This window comes from Salvelinus sp. IW2-2015, linkage group LG26 (assembly GCF_002910315.2).
Source record: "Salvelinus sp. IW2-2015 linkage group LG26, ASM291031v2, whole genome shotgun sequence".
Lineage (NCBI taxonomy): Eukaryota > Metazoa > Chordata > Actinopteri > Salmoniformes > Salmonidae > Salvelinus > Salvelinus sp. IW2-2015.
Window position 1 is genome coordinate 40764473 of NC_036866.1, and position 22537 is coordinate 40787009.

At 41.4% G+C, this 22537-nt stretch overlaps 2 protein-coding genes across 5 annotated transcripts in view; one reads left to right on the forward strand and one right to left on the reverse strand.

Moving 5' to 3' along the window:
- LOC111952924 (neuron navigator 2) overlaps positions 1–17691 on the forward strand; it is a 118338-nt gene extending 100647 nt beyond the window's left edge. For 2 of the 4 annotated variants that reach the window (XM_023971941.2, XM_023971943.2), the window contains exons 25-37: positions 3433–3513; positions 3940–4093; positions 4329–4479; positions 4640–4737; positions 4862–4957; positions 5109–5277; positions 5471–5706; positions 12287–12441; positions 12613–12684; positions 12925–13121; positions 13368–13486; positions 15283–15486; positions 15776–17691. In XM_023971941.2, the coding sequence (XP_023827709.1) occupies positions 3433–3513; positions 3940–4093; positions 4329–4479; positions 4640–4737; positions 4862–4957; positions 5109–5277; positions 5471–5706; positions 12287–12441; positions 12613–12684; positions 12925–13121; positions 13368–13486; positions 15283–15486; positions 15776–15910 (1867 nt within the window). In that variant the 3' untranslated portion in view covers positions 15911–17691. The remainder of the gene's footprint in view (positions 1–3432; positions 3514–3939; positions 4094–4328; positions 4480–4639; positions 4738–4861; positions 4958–5108; positions 5278–5470; positions 5707–12286; positions 12442–12612; positions 12685–12924; positions 13122–13367; positions 13487–15282; positions 15487–15775) is intronic. The other 2 variants (XM_023971944.2, XM_023971946.2) reach the window with 1 other exon arrangement.
- Positions 17692–18228: 537 nt separating this feature from the next.
- Positions 18229–22205, reverse strand: LOC111952925 (homeobox protein DBX1-B-like). Its single transcript, XM_023971947.2, has 4 exons — positions 21707–22205; positions 21425–21529; positions 19032–19234; positions 18229–18862 (listed from the first exon to the last, which is right to left on the reverse strand). The coding sequence occupies exons 1-4, from the start codon at positions 22071–22073 to the stop codon at positions 18554–18556; spliced, it is 984 nt and encodes a 327-aa protein (XP_023827715.1). The 5' UTR covers positions 22074–22205; the 3' UTR covers positions 18229–18553.
- Between the last annotated feature and the right edge of the window lie 332 nt (positions 22206–22537).

Genomic DNA, 22537 nt, shown 5'->3' on the forward strand with positions numbered 1-22537 from the left:
TTGTACGAGATCTTTCAGTTGTCTTGGCATTTCTCGCAATAAAATAGAACAAGGAATAGACTAATGCGTTTCAAGAAGAAAGTTATTTACCACGGAAGAAGCCACTGCTTTCCAAAAAAACATTGCTGCATTTCTGAAGTTTACAAAAGTGCACCTGGATGTTCCACAGCGCTACTGGCAAAATATTCTGTGGACAGATGAAACTACAGTTGAGTTGTTTGGAAGGAACACACAACACCGTGTGGAGAAACAAAYGCACAGCACACCAACATCAAAACCTCATCCCAACTGTAATGTATTGTGGAGGGAGCATCATMGTTTGGGGCTGCTTTGCTGCCTCAGGGCCTGGATAGCTTGCTATCACAGAAAAATGTATTCCCAAGTTTATCAAGACATTTTGCAGAAGAATGTTAGGCTATATGTCCGCCAATTGAAGCTCAACAGAAGTTGGGTGATGCAACAGGACAACAACCCAAAACACAGTAGTAAATCAACAACAGAAGGCTTCAACAGGCTTCAACAGAAGAAAATACGCCTTCTGGAGAGTCCTGACCTCAACCCGATTGAGATGCTGTGGCATGACCTCAATAGAGCAGTTCACACCAGACATCCCAAGAATATTGCTGAACTGAAACAGTTTTGTAAAGAGGAATGGTCCAAAAATCCTCCTGACCGTTGTGCATGTCTGATCCACAGATACAGAAAATGTTTGGTTGAGGTTATTGCTGCCAAAGGAGGGTCAACCAGTTATTAAATCCAAGGGTTCACATACTTTTCCCATCCTGCACTGTGAATGTTTACACGGTGTGTTCAATAAAGACACGAGTGTGTTATTTGTTTAAGCAGACTATGTTTGTCTATTGTTGTGACCTAGATGCAGATCAGATCAAATGTTATGACAAATCTATGCAGAAATACAGGTATTTCCAAAGGGTTCACATACTTTGTCTTGCCACTGTATATATACAGTACCAGTCAAAAGTTTGGACACACCTACTCATTCAAGGGTTTTTCTTTATTTGTACAATTATAGTGGCTACATTGTTAGAAATCAATAGGCGAAGAACATCACACCTATTTGGTCTATGTTATAAGTACACAGTACTATGGAACCACATCACTCGTAGATAACCAAAAAAAGTGTTCCAACCAAAAAACATATAAGACAGTTGCCTTGAACAGCTTTGCACACACCCTTGGCGCATGTCCTCTCAAACAGAGCTTTCCAGAATAGCGTATGTCAACGTTGAAATAGCCAATTTCAATTAAGCAGGGTGTGAGGCTTCTGTTAAAAGTTAAATTGTAGGAATTATTGTCCTTCTTTGGAGCGCATTCAGGGTAAGAAAAGGCTGAGACTCAAAGCAAGGATAAATATTTCAAAATCTTCAAGACTGTTGGAAAAGTTCTTCGGAATCAGATTACTGCACCATCGCGAGAGAACTTGGCTCGTCATAAGTGAAAGAGACCGCCACAGGTAAAGGAAGACCCAGAGTTACTCTGCTGTAGAGGAAATTTTTCATTTGAGTTAACTGCATCCTCAGATTGCAGCCCCAAACAACAAATGCTTCACAGAGTTTAAGTAACATTCACATCTCAACATCAAATTTGTTTAGAGAGGGAGGAGACGAGCTGAACAGGCCTTCATGGTCGAATTGCTGGCAAGAAACCACTACTAAAGGACACACAATAGAAGAAGAGACTTGCTTGGACAAGAACACGAAATGGACATTAGACCGGTAAAATCTGTCCTTTGGTCTAAAAGAATTGAGTCCCACGCCCACATTAAAAATTTTGTCACGCATAAGATTTGAATAATTTTTCCAAGCTAGCTGCTTGTTTCCATACTTAATTCCGTTTTCAAACCTTTAAACTTTGTGAGACGTAGAGTAGTGTAACGGAGATACTTTCAGGTGTCCCGCAGCTGGGGTCTTCCCCAAACCGTTGCATCATGGAAGTTTTAAAAAAAGGTGGATGAATATTGAATCGCCTCACAAACATGGTGGCGGGGGAGGATCAGAGGTAGGCTACGGAAGAGTGTGGATGGGTGGTGGGGTGGTGCCAGTTGGTTGACGCGTGGTGACACGTGGTCAAGGGCCCTACGTGAATGGTAGTCGCATAATATTATAGTGAACTGTTTAATATTTTAATTATAATCAAAATTGCTGCTTCTCAATAGATTTATTATGAGAATTTTCATGGACAATCTCGGCCACACTAATTAACCCAAGAGTTCACTACAGGCTTCACGCCACAGCATTCTAGACGAAGCGGCGAGGGCTGGACTATATATGGAAAATGGTTTATAAATAAAACATAAATATAAGAAGATTACACATAAACCGGAAAATGGACAGGCAAATAAAATTCAGCTAGATGTTGGTATGCCCTCCTCACAAAGAATAACTATTTAAGGTGTATATTGCGCTTAGTGGGACTTGATCGTCAAATCTATTGTTCATATTTTTTATAATGAATATACATCAACATGGACAATGAACCATCGCAAAACAATCCAACCACCTCATGCAATGGGCTGTTGTATTAGTGGACTTATTTGAGACTATAAGGAAGAGAGAAGTGATAGAGAGGACGATTTTAAAAAAAAAAATACGGAATGGAAAAGAAGAGTTAGTCTTTTGTCAGGACATGAAAATGATCCATGGCTCCTCGCAAAATAGCCCCATGTTGTAATTGTCTTTCTCTGTTTCTTTAATTGTATCAGTTTAGTAACCACGATCACCTGACCGTATCAACCCATTTGAGATGGTTTGGGAGATGGGATTGGAGAATGTGAAATAATTAATTATCCTACAGAGTGATATTGGAAATGCAGCCAATCAAGTGCTCAGCAATATTGGTTGTGGATATCCCTTTCTAACACTTTGTTTGGTATTCAACATTTTTTTTTCTCTTTATGGTTGACTTAGTCTTTTTGGGTTTGTATTTTTCAAAGAGAAATGCCTAGAGGGAATAGTCGTACCAAAGCTGTTCATCAAGTATGGCAGCAAAGGGTTGGGCCGCAACAAATTCGCTATTAAAAAACCATTTTTTGAATTTTGAAGATTCAAATTATTAAAGCCGATATGCGGATTTGAATGGCTGTTGGTTGTTTTAACGGTTATTGCATAAAACCACTTTTTTGGTTACTTCATGATTCTACATGTGTTATTTCATAGTGTTGATGTCTTCACTATTATTCTACAAATAAAGAAAAACCCTTGAATGAGTAGGTGTGTCCACACTTTTGACTGGTACTGTATGTGTGCGTGTATATATATATATATATATATATACACGGTATATCCCAGTATCCCAAGCTGTGTGTGTGTGTGTTATCATTAGAGACTGCATGGCCTCATTGTTTTAGTCAATAGTTGGATGTTTGTATTGAAGCTGTTCTTCTCTTGTCTGTTTGTCTGTGTGTGTCTCTAGTCCCTTTCTCTCTCCCCTGCCTGTTAGTGGGCGTGGCTGGGGCGGTAACACTGGGGTGTTGAGGACTGGTTCTCTCGCTCGGTAATAGAGTATGAAAACTGTCTGAATAACCCACAGTCACTTTATGAGCAATTCTGATGATGGCTAATCCTAACAAATGTCCTTGATGCACCAAATTATTATTTAACCAATTAATATCAACTCGATCACTCATGCCATGTTGTGCCATTGAAACTGGAATTCTGAGCCAATCACACACATCCTTCACAGGACTTTGATCTTGRCCTGTTTACAATTGCCTGAACCCCTATCTATCGCACAGTGATTCAGTGCCTCTGGATTAACTTGGAATAAGCGACAATCATTTTTTGCAGTGACAAACCAATAATTTGTACAGCATGTTACTGAGAATGATAATTGTGCTCCATGAGGTTTCTCGGGYATGTGCTCTTGAGGACTAGCATTCTGTTTAACCCTGAACTGACCAGACATCTGTCTCGTCTGCAGGATCTCAGAGTGCACAGACAGCGAGGCGGAGACGGTGATGGCGCTCCGCAGCGAGCTCCGAGACAAGGACATGAAGCTGACTGACATACGCCTGGAGGCCCTCAGCTCCGCCCACCAGCTGGACCAGCTCAGGGAGTCCATGAACCGCATGCAGGTGAGGGTGACTGAAACATGACCACATATGACCATTGATATGACATGATGAGGGCCTGGAMGTTTCCCTGACCTTGTGACCTGGCATTTTCCTGGTCAAGGTTTGCATGGTCAGGGGAAAACTCCTCACCCTAGAAATGACRACGCAAACATTGGCCATCATAAAGCATGTCAAATACAAAGTGGTACGATGCWGTGAGTTATGTTTGACCTGATGTGTTCTAATCTGTCCTCAGGGTGAGATAGAGAGGCTGAAGACAGAGAACGACTGTATGAAGATGGAGAGTCAGGGCAGCTGCAGCAGAGCAGCCTCACAAGCCTCAGTGGCCTCACCCTCAGCGGGCCAGTCACAGCATAGCCTCGCTCTAACAGAGTCCACCAGCCTCGGTAAGAGAGAGAGTGTGAGTGAGCGAGCGAGCGTACGTGCATGCGTGTGTGTGCGCGCCTGTGTTAGTCTTTGTGCGCGAGCATGTGCATTCACCTGTCCATGTGTGTGTGTTTGTAGTCCTGTCTGCTGTAGCTAATATCTATGTCCCTGTCTCTGTAGACATGTTGTTGGAGGACAACGGGGACGGTAGCTCACGGAAAGAAGGACGACACGTCAAGGTGGTCGTAACTCTAGATGAGGATGCCAAGTGGAAAGAGGTACGAAACTTCTTACACTTCCAACCCCCCAGAAATTACAATGGCTAACAAAAAAATGTATGCCTTTCACCTTATTTGTCCTTAATATCAGATCTTATGATAAGTTCGTCCTCATATTTTATAGGAGCGTAGACCTCGTCAGTTCCTGATTGGGTGCATTGGTGTCAGTGGGAAAACCAAATGGGATGTGCTGGATGGGGTGGTCAGACGTCTCTTTAAGGTAAATCAACAGACACCAAAAACTCAGCCTGGTAGAGGAGTGACTAGAGTGACACTTGTATCTGACATGTGATTGGTTTGTGGTCCTTTGTCGGATGTATGATTGGTCCATTGTCCTGTATCTGATGTTTGATTGGTCTCTGGTCCTGCAGGAGTACATTATCCACGTGGACCCAGTGAGCCAGCTGGGTCTAAACTCAGACAGTGTCCTGGGCTATAGCATRGGGGACATCCATCGCACACGTGGGACTGACACCCCTGAACTCCTGCCCTGTGGATACCTCGTTGGAGACAGTGACACCATCTCTGTCTCTCTCAAAGGTATGGGCAAGAATGGACCTCTCGGAAGTTTGGAAAATTAGAACTATACCTTTATCACTCGCGTTGTTTTTGCTAGCAGTCAATATTTAAATAAATTTGAACCCTGTAATTAAAAGCTGTCTGGATCAGTCAATAACAACACCAGTGAACCTATCCTTTAATGTATGTGTCCTCTGCTGCCCCCTGCCTGCAGGTGTGTGTGAGCACAGCCAAGACGACTTGGTGTTTGAGACGCTGATCCCCAAACCCCTGCTGCAGCGCTACGTGTCCCAGCTCCATGAGCACCGTAGGATCATCCTGTCTGGCCCCAGTGGCACCGGGAAGAGTTTCCTGGCCAGCCGATTGGCCGAACACATAGTGCTGAGGGAAGGGAGAGAGGTCACCGACGGGACCATTGCCACGTTCAACGTAGACCACAAGTCCAGCAAGGTCTGTCAAACACTATCATGATTGTTGAATGTAGTTGAATGTAGGAAATAACCTTTACCAAGGCATGCTTTCTGTATGATAGTGGAGGTGCCAAAATGTAACCGATATGGAAGTATATGAGAGAGGAGATTCACAAATGGAAATGCTTATTCCCTTTATATTGCAAATTGGAACTGTTGGAGGATACAGTAATTGGAAAAGAGTGTTGCCAGGTGACATATGACGTAGATATATCAACGTAGATCAACGATCAGGGTAGCGAGGTTCGCCATCTCTGGTATTTACTTTTTTTGCTTTTGTAGTAATACTCTACTTCTTACTAAGATGTCTAACGTTTACAAACCCAGCAGGTTTGCTCCAGTTGTAATAGGTTTATACATTGTGCGTGGCTTTTAAACTGTATTTTTGTTTCCAACATTTGCTAACATAGGTACACATATAAACCATGGCATAGAAGGATGTACAGTGGCTTGCGAAAGTATTCACCCCCTTTGGCATTTTTCCTATTTTTTGCCTTACATCCTGGAATTAAAATGGGTTTGTTGGGGGGGTTGTATCATTTGATTTACACAACATGCGTACCACTTTYAAGATGAAAAACATTTTTTATTGTGAAACAAACAAGAAATAAGACAAAAAAACAGAACTTGAGCGTACATAACTATTCACCCTCCCCAAAGTCAATACTTTGTAGAGRCACCTTTTGCAGCAATTACAGCTGCAAGTCTCTTAGGGTATGTCTCTATAAGCTTGGCACATCTAGCCACTGGGATTTTTGCCCATTCTTCAAGGCAAAACTGCTCCAGCTCCTTCAAGTTGGATGGGTTCCGCTGGTGTACAGCAATCTTTAAGTCATACCACAGATTCTCAATTGGATTGAGGTCTGGGCTTTGACTAGGCCATTCCAAGACATTTAAATGTTTCCCCTTAAACCACTTGAGTATTGCTTTAACAGTATGCTTAGGGTCATTGTCCTGTTGGAAGGTGAACATCCGTCCCAGTCGCAAATCTCTGGAAGACTGAAACAGGTTTCCCTCAAGAATTTCCCTGTATTTAGAGCCATCCATCATTCCTTCAATTCTTACCAGTTTCCCAGTCCCTGCRGATGAAAACCATCCCCACAMCATGATGCTGCRACCACCATGCTTCATCGTGGGGATGGTGTTCTCTGGGTGATGTGAAGTGTTGAGTTTGCACCAGACATAGCGTTTTCCTTGATGGCCAAAAAGCTCAATTTTAGTCTCATCTGACRAGAGTACCTTCTTCCATATGTTTGGGGAGTCTCCCACATGCATTTCGGCAAACAACAAACATGTTTGCTTATTTCTTTCTTTAAGCAATGGTTTTTTTCTGGCAACTCTTCTGTAATGCCCAGCTCTGTGGAGTGTYGGTCTTATGGACAGATACTCCAATCTCCGCTGTGGAGCTTTGCAGCTCCTTCAGGATTATCTTTGATCTCTTTGTTGCCTCTGATTAATGCCCTCCTTGCCTGGTCTGTGAGTTTTGGTGGGCGGCCCTCTCTTGGCAGGTTTGTTSTGGTGCCATATTCTTTCAATTTTTTAATAATGGATTTAATGGTGCTCCGTGGGATGTTCAAAGTTTCAGATATTTTTTTTATAACCCAACCCTGATCTGTACTTCTACACAACTTTGTCCCTGACCTGTTTGGAGAGATGCTTGGTCTTCATATTGTCGCTTGCTTGGTGGTGCCCCTTGCTTAGTGGTGTTGCAGACTCTGGGGCCTTTCAGAACATGTGTATATATACTGAGATCATGTGACAGATCATGTGACACTTAGATTGCGCACAGGTGGACTTTATTTAACTAATTATGTGACTTCTGAAGGTAATTGGTTGCACCAGATCTTACTTAGGGGCTTCATTTCAAAGAGGGTGAATACATATGCACGCACCACTTTTCATTTATTTATTTTTTTAATATATTTTTTCACTTCACCAATTTGGACTATTTGTCCATTACATGAAATCCAAATAAAAATCAATTTAAATGACAGGTTGTAATGAAACAAAATAGGAAAAACGCCAAGGGGGATGAATACTTTTGCAAGTACCCTTGTTCTCTTGGGACATCATCTGCAGGCAGGGTTTCACAGCTCTCTGTCTGAGGACAGAAAACATCAAAGAAACAGGTTTCATTATATACTCAAATTAGACAGCACATATTATGTTGCTACATGTATATCTCTGTCCTAAGTTTTCCTCTCTAGGGACTGGTACTAGAGAGTATTTTCATAATGTCCTCCCACGAAGGTACTTGCCCTATCCAGAGTAGTCTACTCTCTCRCTTCTCTGACAGCTGGAGCTGCTAACGTTAATCTGTTCACCTTCCATGACTGTTAGCTACCTAGCTACAAATGTATTTTGAGTTTGTGTTTTTCATCAAGATAGCTAGCTAATATGAAGTTATTTTTTTATTTAACTAGCTAAGTCAAATAAGAAATAAATATTATTTACAATGACAGCCTACCCTGGCGACGCTGGGCTAATTGTGCGCCACCCTATGGGACTCCCAATCACAGCCAGATGTGATGCAGCCTGGATTTGAAACAGGTACTGCAGTAATGCTCCTTGCACTGAGATTCAGTGTCTTAGACCACTGTGCCACTCGGGAGTTAGCTTGCTGTTAGCTCGCTGGTGATATTAATTTCCACTTAGCTAGTTATACCGTATGTAAAGTTGGCTAGCTAGCWAGGTATCACGTTTCAGGTAAGATCCAGATGCAGACAGTGTCGAAGTAACAAAAGTTTATTACTCGTACAGGGGCAGTCAAAATGACAGGTCAGAGGCAGGCAGAGGTCAGTAATCCAGAAAGGGTGCAAAAGGTCCAGAACGGCAGGCAGTCTCAGGGTCGGGGCAGGTAGAAACGTCAAAACCGGGAAAAACTTGAAAACAGACACTAGAACAGACAGGAGCAAGGGGGAAAACACTGGTAGGTTTCACGAAACAAAATGAACTGTCAACAGACAATCAGAGAACACAGGTATAAATACACTGGGGATAATGGGGAAGATGGGCGACACCTGGAGAGAGGTGGAGACAAGCACAAAGACAGGTGAAACAGATCAGGGTGTGACACTAGATAACATTACATTAGACGCTCATTTGGGTTTAGCCAGCACACTAACATGAAGTTACTGTAGCAAGCTAGCTAGCTAATAATATATTGTTTTTGATCATTTTCTAAATGTATTTATTAACTTGTAAATATAAATATGTTCTCCCACTACCTCCATTTTCTGGGTCCTAAGAAAAACTAAATAATGGGAAATCTTCCCGATATTTTTGGTGGTAGCAAAATTCAGCCAGCTAGTGATGGGGTGATTAATACTGGAGCTCTGATGCCATTTTCAAAGCATACTGATTCGACACAACATATCAATGCTTGTATCAAAGCAAAGATTATGAATTTCCTGAAAAGATACATGTCTCTCCGCCCTAACAACGGGAGTCGTTGTCTGCAAAGTGGCACTGTGGGCTGTTTAGCTCCCGCCTGTCCTTTCTTTGGATTGGTGGATACATCTCATTATTATAATCCCGTCAACCGTCTGTATTCAATAGAGAGAGATGCTATGCTACTAGCCTCATGTCATGAATATGTAGAGACAACTCCGATATTTTCTCACAGTTGCCGGGATGTCAGGTGTCCAACTTATGTCGGTACTCGTAACAACTTCAGCATTACGAAACTTCTATTCCATCAAATAAACCTCATGTYGCAAATAGGCTATACATTTTTTTTACCTGCTGGAGGGAGACAGATTTTCCGCCGAGTTGTGCCTCTCTCTTCCTCTTCCTCTCTGATCAAAGTAACAATACCACGTGATAATGACGTTCAAAGCTTTGGACGTCACACTATCATCTGACAGGTGTTGGAACTCGTAACTGAGTGCACCAACCTCTGCTGAAAGGAGGTTTGTTTTTATAACTAGATATTTCACCTTCTTAGCCAACCTGGTCTCAAATTCGCGACACTCCATTTAGTATGATATGTTACGTTTGGAATGGTTAAATAAGACAGATGGTTACWTAAGTCAAAATCGAAAGAAGGGTGGTTGGTTGGGGTGAATGAGTGGGCGTTGTTCCAAAGGTCGCGAGTTTGAATCTCATCACAGACAGCTTTAGCATTTTATCTACATAGCAACTTACTACTTTTTATCTACTTTAAAACTACTTACCATGTTAGCTAACTCTTCCCCATCCCTAACCTTAACCCTCTAACCTAATGCCTAAACTTAACCCTAACCCATAGCCTAGCTAATGTTAGCCACCTAGCTAGAATCTGTAATATATCATACATTTAGCAAATTTGTAACATATTGTACGTTTGGCAAGTTCGTAAACATATTGTACGTTCTGCAAATTTGTAACATATAATACTAATTGTAATTTGTAACATATACAAGTGGGTGACGGACATGCAAAAATGAATACATACCATATGAAACGTAACATATCATGCTCAATGATGTGTCTCTGAATTACGTACAGAATAATGTGAAATGCTCTGAGGTCAGGTTGCAACAGCAGGTGGAAAGATAGCTCAGGGCCTAGAGCCATATGTCAGAGGAATCTATCCTGAAATCATAGCACACTTTTATAGAATCTTGACAAGACCGATTTACATGTTTTTTATTTCTTAAACAGTGATTGTAAATTAAACCGCTCTAGTATTATGGAACCAAAGTTTTYTGTTAATATGTAAAAGTGAGTTGAAAAAGTTTAATTCAAACCCAAGGCAAGCAGTTACCGTGTGATAAAGTAAATGTAAATGTATAAATTACTTTGTTTGATCCCTCAGTCAGTGGATCCTGCTGTGGCTTCCAAATGGACCTCTGCTGGACACTACTTACAGACTTACTCAAGATATTATTCTCCATTTCTTACCGAACAGGTGGATCTGCCCATAGAGCAGCGAGTGAGTCTCTTGCCTTGTGGAGGCTCAGGATCAAATCCCTGTACAGATTACACATATTTTTGTTAAACAAATATTGAAACACTGGCAACATTGTATTTCTAACTTTTAAATGGTGAGTTTCAATAAGCATAGGCTGTTCAGTTTTTTTATTTAACATCTTAAATCACGCAATGGAGCCAACGTCTTTTGTAAATATTTTGTTTCWAACAAAAAATCGAGGTTGCTTGTTTCAAAGCACAGACAGATAGTTTCAAAGTAYCATTACCATCGATGACGTCCGAAGCTTCGTTTGATCACCTGCTTTTTCGAACCGCATGTTGCAAAATGTGAGATCCCACTGATTTCACCGTGGTGCCGGTGCTTTTTTGATGCAAAGTTGCTTTCGAACACTGACCTCCACTGGACACTTTATGTACACATATAGATCCATTTCTTCCAGTTTATAGCACCTGYACGGTAGCTCAGCAGGTAGGGACAGGGATTTGGGATCAGACKCCAGCATAGGCACAAAATCTAATTCTTGCTGTGGTTGAATTTTTAAAAAACAAGCAAACCACACGCTCTTCRTATTGTTGTTTATTAGTTTAGCCTATGATAATCTTTTGTCTTCAGCATCCTAAATAATGAACCTGGAAGAAAAAAGGGAAACCTGGTATTCGTATCAATTGCGCCATGACGTTTTGATGGGTGCAACAAGTCTATGTAAACATCAAACATGCRTATATGTTACTAAGAACACTTTTATTTGGCACAATTTGGGAAATGGGTGCAATTGCGGCCCACATTTCAGGGCGTTCCTGCATGTTGGCATTCCTGCATCTGCAGGAACTTCTCTTTATACTTCTATTGGTAKATTTTTTTGTTAGGACAGGCGGAAGGCGGGGGCGCTCCGGTAAGGTAGATGGCTGTAATACACAATAATGTTGGATGCCAGCAGCCGATCAACCCCACAGAAGAAGGGGCAGGGGCGACAACGGTAGCTAGTTAGCCGTACACCGGTAGACAGTGTCCTTTGCCCCTGCCTGTCGGGCAATGTTTTCCAGCAGTTCTGTTAAAGACGGCGAGGACAGCTGTTCGTTRGGCAGGCGGGAGAAAAGGACGCTGTGTGCTAGCTTAGCAAGCTAGTCCTAAGGAGGACTTTGATACACAGCAGGCGGGAGCRGGGGGCGACACTGTGTGCTATTTAACTAGTAAGCGTTCATGCAGGAACCAATGGGATGCTCAAGGGGGGGTGGGGGTATTCAGGAAGGAACCAATGGGATGCTCGAGGGGAGGCGTTCTTGCAGATGCAGGAATGCCCACATGCAGGAACGCCCCAAATTGCGGGCTGCAGTTGCACACTATTGGAATTTCATGAAAGGGTTCACAAAGCCTCGGTGTCCCATCACTACAGCCAGCCATGTGGAAGATTGGAGAACACACAGGGCACCAAAGTTCCAGCAGACTGACTCTGGTCTTCCAACATGGAGCCTGGTGTGGTTGCTCAGTGATTTGTGACGCAACTGCAACCCCTCTATAGATTAAATTATTTTTATGTCATTAGTAATGTACTGTGGTATTTTAGAGGCTGTATGGGGAATCATTTTGTGGTTAATGTGGAAATTATTAACTACTGTCTTTGTAAACTCTTCTCTCTGGTGTCCAGGAGCTGCGTCAGTACCTGTCTAACCTGGCTGACCATTGCAACAGTACGAGTCATGGGGTGGACATGCCCCTGGTGGTAATACTGGACAACCTGCACAACGTCAGCTCTCTAGGAGAGGTCTTCAATGGCCTGCTCAGCTGCAAGCACCACCAATGGTCAGTACACACACACACACACACACACACACACACACACAGACTCACACACGCAGAGACACACAGACACACACACAGGCTCACATATGGGCATACACACAGGTGCACGCACTCACACAGTGTTAATTTGCTTGCTCTTACTCTGAAATGTATTGCCTTGTTTGTTCACAGTCCTTATATCATTGGAACAATGAACCAGGCTACATCATCCACTCCCAACCTGCAGCTTCATCATAACTTCAGGTACATCATATCTATAATGTTGTATGTGTTACTGTCTTTTTTTCAGTTCCAAGATAATGTTATTTGATGTCATCTCTATTCTGAAATGTAAAATATAATTGCTGTCATGTAGCTGCCACAAGGGGGCAGTATTTATACATTGATATGTCCTCTGCCTAACCCTCGTTTGAGGAGGTCTGTTTGAACAGTAACTGATCACCCTCTCTGCTGTTGTCTGTTTCCTGTGTGTGTCCTCTCTAGGTGGGTGCTGTGTGCCAACCACACTGAGCCGGTGAAGGGCTTCCTGGGTCGGTTCCTGAGGAGGAGGCTGATGGAGACGGAGATTAGCAGCCGGCAGCGCAACGCTGAGCTGGTGAGGATCATTGAGTGGATCCCTACTGTCTGGCATCACCTCAACCGCTTCCTGGAGTCCCACAGCTCCTCGGACGTCACCATCGGTAAGATTCACAGGAAATCACATTCATCTTCTTCTTTTCTCCTTTTGTTATTACATTATCTGGTCGTATTTTTTTTTACATTGTGATTTAGGAAATAGATGAATAGACTGTACTTGAATGAATACGTACTTTTCAATTGTATATTTTAGATTTGTCAATAAAGAAAATATATAAGGGACAAGATTGAAGGTTCTATGGAATGAAAGGGATGTTTTGTTGACGTTTGTCTGTCTCTCTTCCTCCCAGGGCCTCGCCTCTTCCTGTCTTGTCCCATGGATGTGGAGGGATCCAGAGTGTGGTTCACAGATCTGTGGAACTATTCCATCATTCCCTACATGCTGGAGGCTGTCCGAGAGGGGCTGCAGGTAAAATGACATAACGCTTGAAATGTGGCATCAATTTACATTTGTAGTAGCGCTAGCCCTTTTAATAATGGTTTGTAAACTAACGTACGGACACAGAGAGATACTACATAGAGTATACATAGAGTACGTACAGTGCCTTCAGAAAGTTTTCACACCCCTTGACTTTTTCCACATTTAGTTTTGTTACAGCCTGAATTTAAAATGGATTAAATGTAGATGTTTGTGTCACTGGTCTACACACAATACCCCATTATGTTTTTCAAAATGCTTACAAATTAATTAAAAATTAAAAGCTGAAATGTTATCTGTAAGGTCCCTCATTTGAGCATTGACAATTTCAAACACAGATTCAACCACGAAAACCAGGGAGGTTTTCCAATCCTTCACATAGAAGGGCACCTATTGGTAGATTAAAAAAAATAAAAAGAAGACATTGAATATCCCTTTGAGCATGATGAAGTTATTAATTACACTTTGGATGGTGTATCAATACACCCAGGCACTACAAAGATACAGGCGTCCTTCCTAACTCAGTTGCCGGAGAGGAAGGAAACCGCTCAGGGATTTCACCATGAGGCCAATGGTGACTTTAAAACAGTTACAGAGTTTAATGGCTGTGATGGGAGAAAACTGAGGATGGATCAACAACACTGTATTTACTCCACAATACTAACCTAAATGACAGTGAAAAGAAGGAAACCTGTACAGAATCAAATATTCCAAAACATACATCCTGTTTGCAACAAGGCACTAAAGTAATACTGCAAAAAAAAATCTAAAGGAATTAACTTATTTTCCTGAATACAAGGGTAAAGMTTTTTTTCTTCATTTTTATACTTTTACCCCCTTTTTCTCCCCAATTTCGTAATATCCAATTGGTAGTTACATTGGTTGTAATCTAGAAGAAAAAGAAACGCACACCTATTTGGCGAGGTGCTGGCTAGCAGAGTGGAAAACTTGAAAATAAAGGAGAGCCGCACACTCTAGGAGCTCAGATGCAAAAATACCCTGATGAAGACAGCTTGGCTGTCGAAACGTTGGACATTACATTTTTGCATCTGAGCTCCTAGAGTGTGCGGCTCTCCTTTATTTTCAAGTTACATTGGTTGTCCCAACACTGCAACTCCCCTACAGACTCGGGAGGAAATTCCCTACAAATCCTAGAGGAAAACCTGTTTCAGTCTACTTTCCACCAGACAATGGGAGATYAATTCAACTTTCAACAGGACAATAACCTAAAACACAAGGCCAAACTGMAGTTGCTTACCAAGAAGACAGTGAATGTTCCTGAGTGGCCGAGTTACAGTTTTGACTTAAATCTGCTTGACAATCTATGGCATGACCTGAAAATGGTTGTCTAGCAATGATCAACAACCAATTTGACAGAGTTTGAAGAATATAGAAAATAATAATGGGCAAATGTTGCATAATCCAGGTGTGGAAAGCTTTTAGAGACTTACCCAGAAAGACTCACAGCTGTAATCACTGCCAAAGGTGATTCTAACATGTATTGACTCAGGGGGTTGAATACTTATCAAATCAAGATATATTACTTTTTTTCTTTTTTTTTTAAATACAAATGTTCGGATTTTTCTTCCACTTTGACATTAGAGTATTTTGTGTAGATTGCTGTCAAAAACTGACAATGAAATCCATTTTAATCCCACTTTGTAACACAACAAAAAGTCAAGGGGTGTGAATACTTTCTGAAGYCACTGTTTATAATAAGCTGACACACACTTACTGTTTTTAATGAAAATCACTGAGCAGTTGTTATGAGTCTGTCGGTCTTCCAGATGTATGGGAGGAGAGCTCCGTGGGAGGATCCAGCACGGTGGGTGATGGAGAGCTACCCCTGGGCAGCRAGCCCCCTGCAGCACGAATGGCCCCAGCTGCTGCAGCTCCGGCCAGAGGARGTAGGCTTCGATGGATACTCCATCTCCAAAGATGACTGTCCCAGAAAACAGCTTCCCCATGGATGCACAGACGGAGACCCCCTGGTACGTTGATATAAGGCTTACACCTCCTGTTAACTTTTCTGACAATCTTTAACCCAAATATTGGTTGGATTTGGAAATAATCAAGAAAGTATGTTTGGTATGGCATTACACAATAATCCTGTATGTGATGATGGTCTGTATGGACAAAGGTTTGACTTGATATTTGTATCCAAGAACATAKTCTTTAAAAACACCTTATTGAAAGATTATCTATGGCTTTATGTTCCGCATGAGTGTCTGTATGTAGGCAACAACCTATCTGACCTCTGACCTCTATAAATCTCCACAGATGAACATGCTGATGAGGTTAAAGGAGGCAGCCCACTGCTCCGGCAGCACTCAGAGTTACGACAGCGACTCCAACAGCAACCAGGATCCCCATGAAGACAACATGCTGGATTCACCGCTGGAGTACACACTATGAGTCTCCCTCTGTCGGCTAGTACTCACTCTGGGAAACATCCTAAAGGAACATACCTTTTGCGTTAATCATCCATTGATATGAGGTTCAATGTTRGGTTATGTATTTCAAGTTAGAATTTGACCTCTGCGATTTCATGTCTTTAGGCAGTCAGAGCATCTTATCTACCAGTTGTAACTCACTATTTACACTGTGTACTGATACATAATAGAATAAATAGATTTACTGGGTGGAGGTAACCCGAGATGAAAAACCCAGTCGAAGTTCAATAACCTGAATAATTTCAACTCAGTATTTCTACTGTTTTCAGTGTTTATTYGGAGTCTGTTTACAGTCCCAGACAAAGACACTCAGCCATATAAATGAATGACGTAGTTTATGAGACATCAAACCAGTTGCCTTGACTGTGACCTAACCTAGGCTATAGCTATGTGGTCCAAACTGAGTAGCAAAAACTGTACATACATTCACTCAGCTTCACAGAGCTTGACCTGTGTGCATTTTCTTAGTGAAGAGACATCTTTTTGGTGCTTAACTTTCAAATGATGCCTTGCTACCTTTATAACAACGGTGGTCACATGCATTGACAATGCCTTTGATATACTTGATTTCTATAGAGGCGGTGCAGAGTTTAGGYGCTGCTAACATGCTCATACATTGATGAAAATGACTCCACATCGTTTATGTGCAGCTAGCTGGTAGCGAAAAGGTCTAGGCTTTTGTTATGGATATCTTGAAATCAGTGATACTTTTAGGATTTTTGGTGCTCTCCTGAGGAAGATGAGAACTTTACACCTCATGAGCGTTTCAAACAGTATCCCAAAAGCCCTAGTTTGTCTTTTGTTCAGCTCTAGACAGAGCTCCATCCCTGCATGAAATGTTCCAACACAGTGTTTCCCTATATAGAGGCGCATTGGACATATAGACCCACATCTGAAAGGTCTCTGGCTAGAAAAGGATCAGAGCGACTGCATGGCTTTGAGACGGAGGCGGGCGTGTCTAGTCGCTCACTCTGAAGAATTAGCACCGGTTCCATTTGCGTCCAGTGTTAATGGGATCCTCTGTGTTGCTGTATTGGAGTGACTAGGCTTTATTCCCTCATAAGATGGAGTATTCTTAGAGCAGCTTACTCTACTAAGAGGTACCACTTTGGTTGCTCCCCCTCACAATGTCCCCATTATCTGTCAGTGTTGTTGCTATTCATCCCATGAGTGTTCTTAGTAACAAATGCTTTGCAACATTCATTTGGACCTTTGACTGAAACCAAAACAGTTTACTTGTATTTTTAAGTATTGTCAAGATTTGTATTGCAGGTACATTGATCTGTGAATATTTTTGCAAGGTTTGAATTTTCACTAGCATATCTTACTGGACTGTAAAGGGTGGTGCAAGCACAAATCGAAATGGTTGTTTGTCTTTTCTTGGTCCCACACAGTTAGGATGTTGGAATGATGTGAAAGGTATGCTATTGAATCTAGTGGTTGATAATTGTTGAATTCTTTGATATGTGAATTTTGTTTATGCACATTTTTATTTTGTAATGTGAAGATGTACACATTTGATCTGAATGCCACGTTTTCAAAACATTTTCTATACATCTTTTACTGAACTACAGAGTAATGTGTGTAGGCCTACAGTTAGGTTTCCACCATAGGTTGTTCCTTTCTCTATAAGAGTGAAAAACTATGAGACTGTGAGAATAAATATGGTCCCAATACTGTACTTTCCATCTTTCATATTTTTTTATTCATAGAGAAATCAATAAACCAGTGTTTATTTATTAAGTTGTTTTAAAATGGTAAAAGTTTTATTTGACCTCACGTGGTTTTAAATATTGTTCAGCAATGTTCAGTGTGTTGAACTCATTTCAAGTGTCTCAACTCAGTAGCATTGTTGGAAATAACGCAATGGCCTGTTATTATTTAGGCTACTTATGTGACTGACGTCCTGGTGTATAGCCCTATACTGGGGCGGCAGGTAGCCTAGTGGTTAGAGCGTTGGACTAGTAACTGTCATTTCTAAGGCAATAGAAGACACTGCCCTCTCTCATACTGACCTCTGTCTTTCTTATGAGAAGAAAAGCAAAAAAAGCAGTGACAAAGCTTATCAATCATTGTTTACTTGTTATAGTGGGAATATAATGAAACTATTTAAGTGTTATTCTGTTTGTTGTACCATTGTCAAGAAAGCAGCAGTTGTTCTTTACATTTTAGTTTTATTTGAAAAAATACTCTCAAAGTACAACATTTAAACAAAGCATACAAATAATATATTTATTTTTAAGTTATAGATTTAACATCTACATAGATTAAAAGCAATGCATCTAATATACGCATTTAAGTCAGGTATAATCCTCTTGGTATAAAAATGMCCCTTACAAAATATGGTACAAATAGCAAAAGCTGCAAGAATACATCTAATTTACTAAGTGAATCCCTTAATAAGTACTAAAATATCTACCACAACCAATATGGCCCCTACATTTACGTATAGGCTAGGTGAATTGYTAATATCACGGACAAATAATATGCTCAAATCAAAGGATGCGTGGATCTAATTTGGGTAATAATGTCTATATACAATATACGCAACAATTATATGTGATCAAACAACTTTATACAAACATAATGTATGTATTGTTTATAATTAAGACACTGTAATCTCTTCCTCCTCTGATTCTGAGAAGTCGGAGTGCTTGCTGGAGTTGCAAGGTGAAGAGAGGTGCGACTCCACACTGTTCAAAAGTTCGCGCTCTGATGGAGAGCGGCAGAAGGCCGCGCGCGGGCTGAACGCGTCTACCTCCTCCTCGCAAGACTTCTTCCCGACGTCACTGAGGTCCGGGTGGGGGTTCATCTTAGTTGGAAGGGTTTGCTCCCGGCAACCTCCGGACGACAACAACTCCCTCTCTTTGCAATTGCGCCATTTCATTCTTCTGTTTTGGAACCATATTTTCACCTTGAAAGATATATTTAATATTATAATGCTATCTAATCATGGTTTATTCTAATAACAATATTATAACATGCCAGTAATCAAACTATACATAAAAGGAATGTTTTACATTGATGGGGGTCTATTGGTCTTATTCACTTAGGCTACTGGTTGTTTTTGTAAWWWTMTTTACCTGTGAGTCTTTAAGCCCAAGTTTTGCAGCCAGCTTCTTTCTGTCTGGTTTGCTGATGTATTTCTGTTTCTGAAACATTTTCTCCAGGGCTTTGCGCTGGACATCAGAGAACACTGCCCGTCGTAGCATCCCCCTCCTTGGCTTTCCTCTTGCAACCAGCGGCCATGAAAATGTACCGGGGATAGGAACCACTGAAGAGGATGCTAAAAGTAAAGAAAAAAACATACCATTAGCTTTGCGTCGTGTCATTCCAGGAAATGCACACATAGGCTAACAAAGTAGCCTTGCTTAACAAAGTAGCCTAGCCTTCTTTTTTTCAGGAAGTGGGTGGAGGGGATAAACGTGCATAAAAGCMAATTATTTCGTAGTCTAAAGCAAAGTCTCTCGAAGTCTATAAATGTTGACGGGTTTTTTGTTCTTAAGTTCTTAAATGCAGTCCGTCTGAATGAATTGGCACGAAGCAGCTAATTAGCACATTGCTTGGTCCCTTATAGCATTGGTATGGTAAAAAGGCAGAGTATCCCTTTCGAACGCTCCAATGAAAGTTAGAGGGGCTGATGAAGCGTGAACGGTAATTGTGTAGTAATGAACTAACTGAAAAAGGCTTAGGACAGGACACTAAAGCCATACATTACTGCCACAAAAGAGATTTATACTTTCAAACTAAACACAACCGTATGCCTAGATCATCTGGCCCCGGTTTCCCAATAGCGATTCTAATGGCTTACCCTCTAATAAAGCAGTGGCCTAAATCACATATTTGGCACATAATTGCGCACATGTTGTTACACATCATGAAATATATTGAGGCAGATATTTACATAGCCTAGGATACAGTAGCCTACAATTAGCTAAATATAACTAAATAGATTGAACATGATATTGATTTCGAAAGTCAACGATTGAAATAAATAGGCCTATGTAGCCTACTGTTTTATATTTGAATGCGGTCCCCTCTGTTTTCAATTTAAGTCTAAATTGCAAAAACATTGGCTAATTTGTATTTGTAGGCAACTTCGTTCTGGAGTTATCGGTGGTCACAGAGAGACAGATACTGTAGGGCCTACACATCTTGATATGTTTAGTGGAAATCCTCTGTGTATGAAGTGACGCGGAAGGGCAAAAAGCATCTAAAGACGCTCTTAGCTGTTCTACGRGGTCTGAGGCAGTCGGTAAATAACGAGCGTTTTCAATTGCAACTTTAGTAGGCCTATAACGATGCTTTTGGGAAACAGCTCAGATATTTAGAGCTCTATTCAATCTGTATCGCTGAAGCGTTACTAATTGCGCCATATAGGCTACATTTAAAAGTAATTTCCTATTGAGCCGACATATGCAGCTTTTACCGTGAATGCTGTCTCAGCCAACACGGGAACTTTGCCTTTAAATTTCAATCACGCTGTAACTCTGAACTTCTGTGATGCGGATTGAATAGAGCCCTTAGCGATGCTCCTACAAAAAAATCTAACGATGAATTTAAGCCTTTAAAATGCTTTTAGGAAATTGGGTCCAGGAGAGTAGCCTACTGATGGCTGGGCCTTATGGCTGGGCCATATTTTTGTCCCATCATTTTCATTAAATGAACACAAAAAGCTATTCATAAGGCTGAAGMTGTTTTATTGCTCTCAAAAGAAGCCGTCTTAACCCAGATCTGTACCGTATAGCGTAGCCATTTTAGGTTCTTCTTATCACTATCTTTATTGTTGGCTATTCAAAAGCCAAAGGATGTGTGAATTCACTATAGCTGTGTGGGAAATGATACACTTATTCTTAATCTTGAAATATTTAACACCTAGCATTGTAGCATTAGCTAGCCTGTCATTATATTTTAATTACATTACTCCAGGATCCTGTGCCATTTATTGTTTGCTAACTTTAGATTTCTCACAACAGCACTATGCATAAACATGCATGACACTCTATGTGGTCTTGTGAGAATATTGAAATAGTGAATAGCCTCTAATGGGGAATTAGTCCATGACTGGTAAATGCCTATCAACAGCATGTTTAAGTCAAGTGTGGCTTCCCGGAGGGAGCTGACCAATTGGTCATGGTGCTGAAAGCTTTGTGAGTTATCAGTAGCTAAGTTCACTGGCTCGGTGGGAAAAAGAAGCAATGAAGAGACGCCAGCAGCTTCCTTGTGAGAGGGGATCCGCCTCAAATTTAGACCATGACAATTGCGGCTAATTTGTAGATTAGGGGGACTGATGCAAAATGTCAGCACTGCTAAATAGGGCTTCAAATTGGCGAGACTGATTCCACGACGTTCTACGGCTCCCAACCTCTGAACTAATGATTGTATTCTCCTTAGGTTCAACTAATAAAGGCAGATTGTTGTTAGGTTCAACAACATCAGCTGAATACATGGGCATGACAGGGTTAAGTGGATTTACCTGGAAAATATGATGCTCTGATGAAGGGATGAAACGAACAGTCAAAATATGGCAGAGGGAAGGCTTTTGCGTGCATGGCATGATGCATTAAACGTGGAGACGACGCTGTGATTCAAAATGAAAGAAACATTTACATTAATTGACTGTCGTTTCGTTAAATCATACAGACAAAATATACATAATATCCATGCATTTGCATAAATTCAAAGCAGCTCGTCTGTTTGTAGGCTAAATTCACTCTGACAATTTTCACATTAGCCTATACTTTCGCAATAATCTTACCGTTTCTCGTTGATGGTGCTAGGATGGCATTAACTCCAAACTTCAGATAGTTKGGGTCGTGGTTGATGGAGAGTGCGGTCTGAGTAGAACCCGTTCTTGTCTGTGCTAAAGTGGAGATGACAGCTTGGTGAGTGTGATGACTGCAGGTCAGCGTGGTGGCTSCTGATGCCAGGGGAGACACGCTGGGTGAGGGAATCGTCCGGTGGAAGTAGCTCACTGGCCGACTGATCCGCAACAGGTCCTCCACCAAAAAGCTAGAGTGGGCGGGGAAAGCTGAATGCAAGGACTGGGGCAGAGAGAGAGCCGCCGGCGGTCGAAGTAGACTTGGGCATATAGCGGGAGGCGCAAGTGCACTAGGGAACATCATTGCTCAGTTTGGATGGGTAAAGTAAAAAATAATTGTAAAGAGCCCTTTCTCACTGAAGGAGTTTCCCTCGCCTATAGGATCCAAGTGGAAAGACTCACAGTTCTCTTCTGGCCCTTCCCATTAGAAGAAGGGTTTTATAGTGGACCTTTACCAAAGCCCTTTCGAAACTGACAGCCTAACAATGAAGTTCAACAAAGTTCTCGACGTGAATTTCTTTCAGGGGAAATTCAGTGCCTCCTGATTGGTCCGAATAAACAATTTATGATTGGATTAGACTTCATAAGCAAAGACTAGACAATGTCCTTCAACAAAGAAAGTGTAGTCATCCGTTTTACATATACTTARCACTCTGGTATAACTTTCACTGTGATAATGGTGGCAGCACACACAAACTAATAAAAAAGGTTATTTTTAAAGGACTCCAAACAACCTTAGTCTATGAATAGGGGGTTTATAAAAAATTA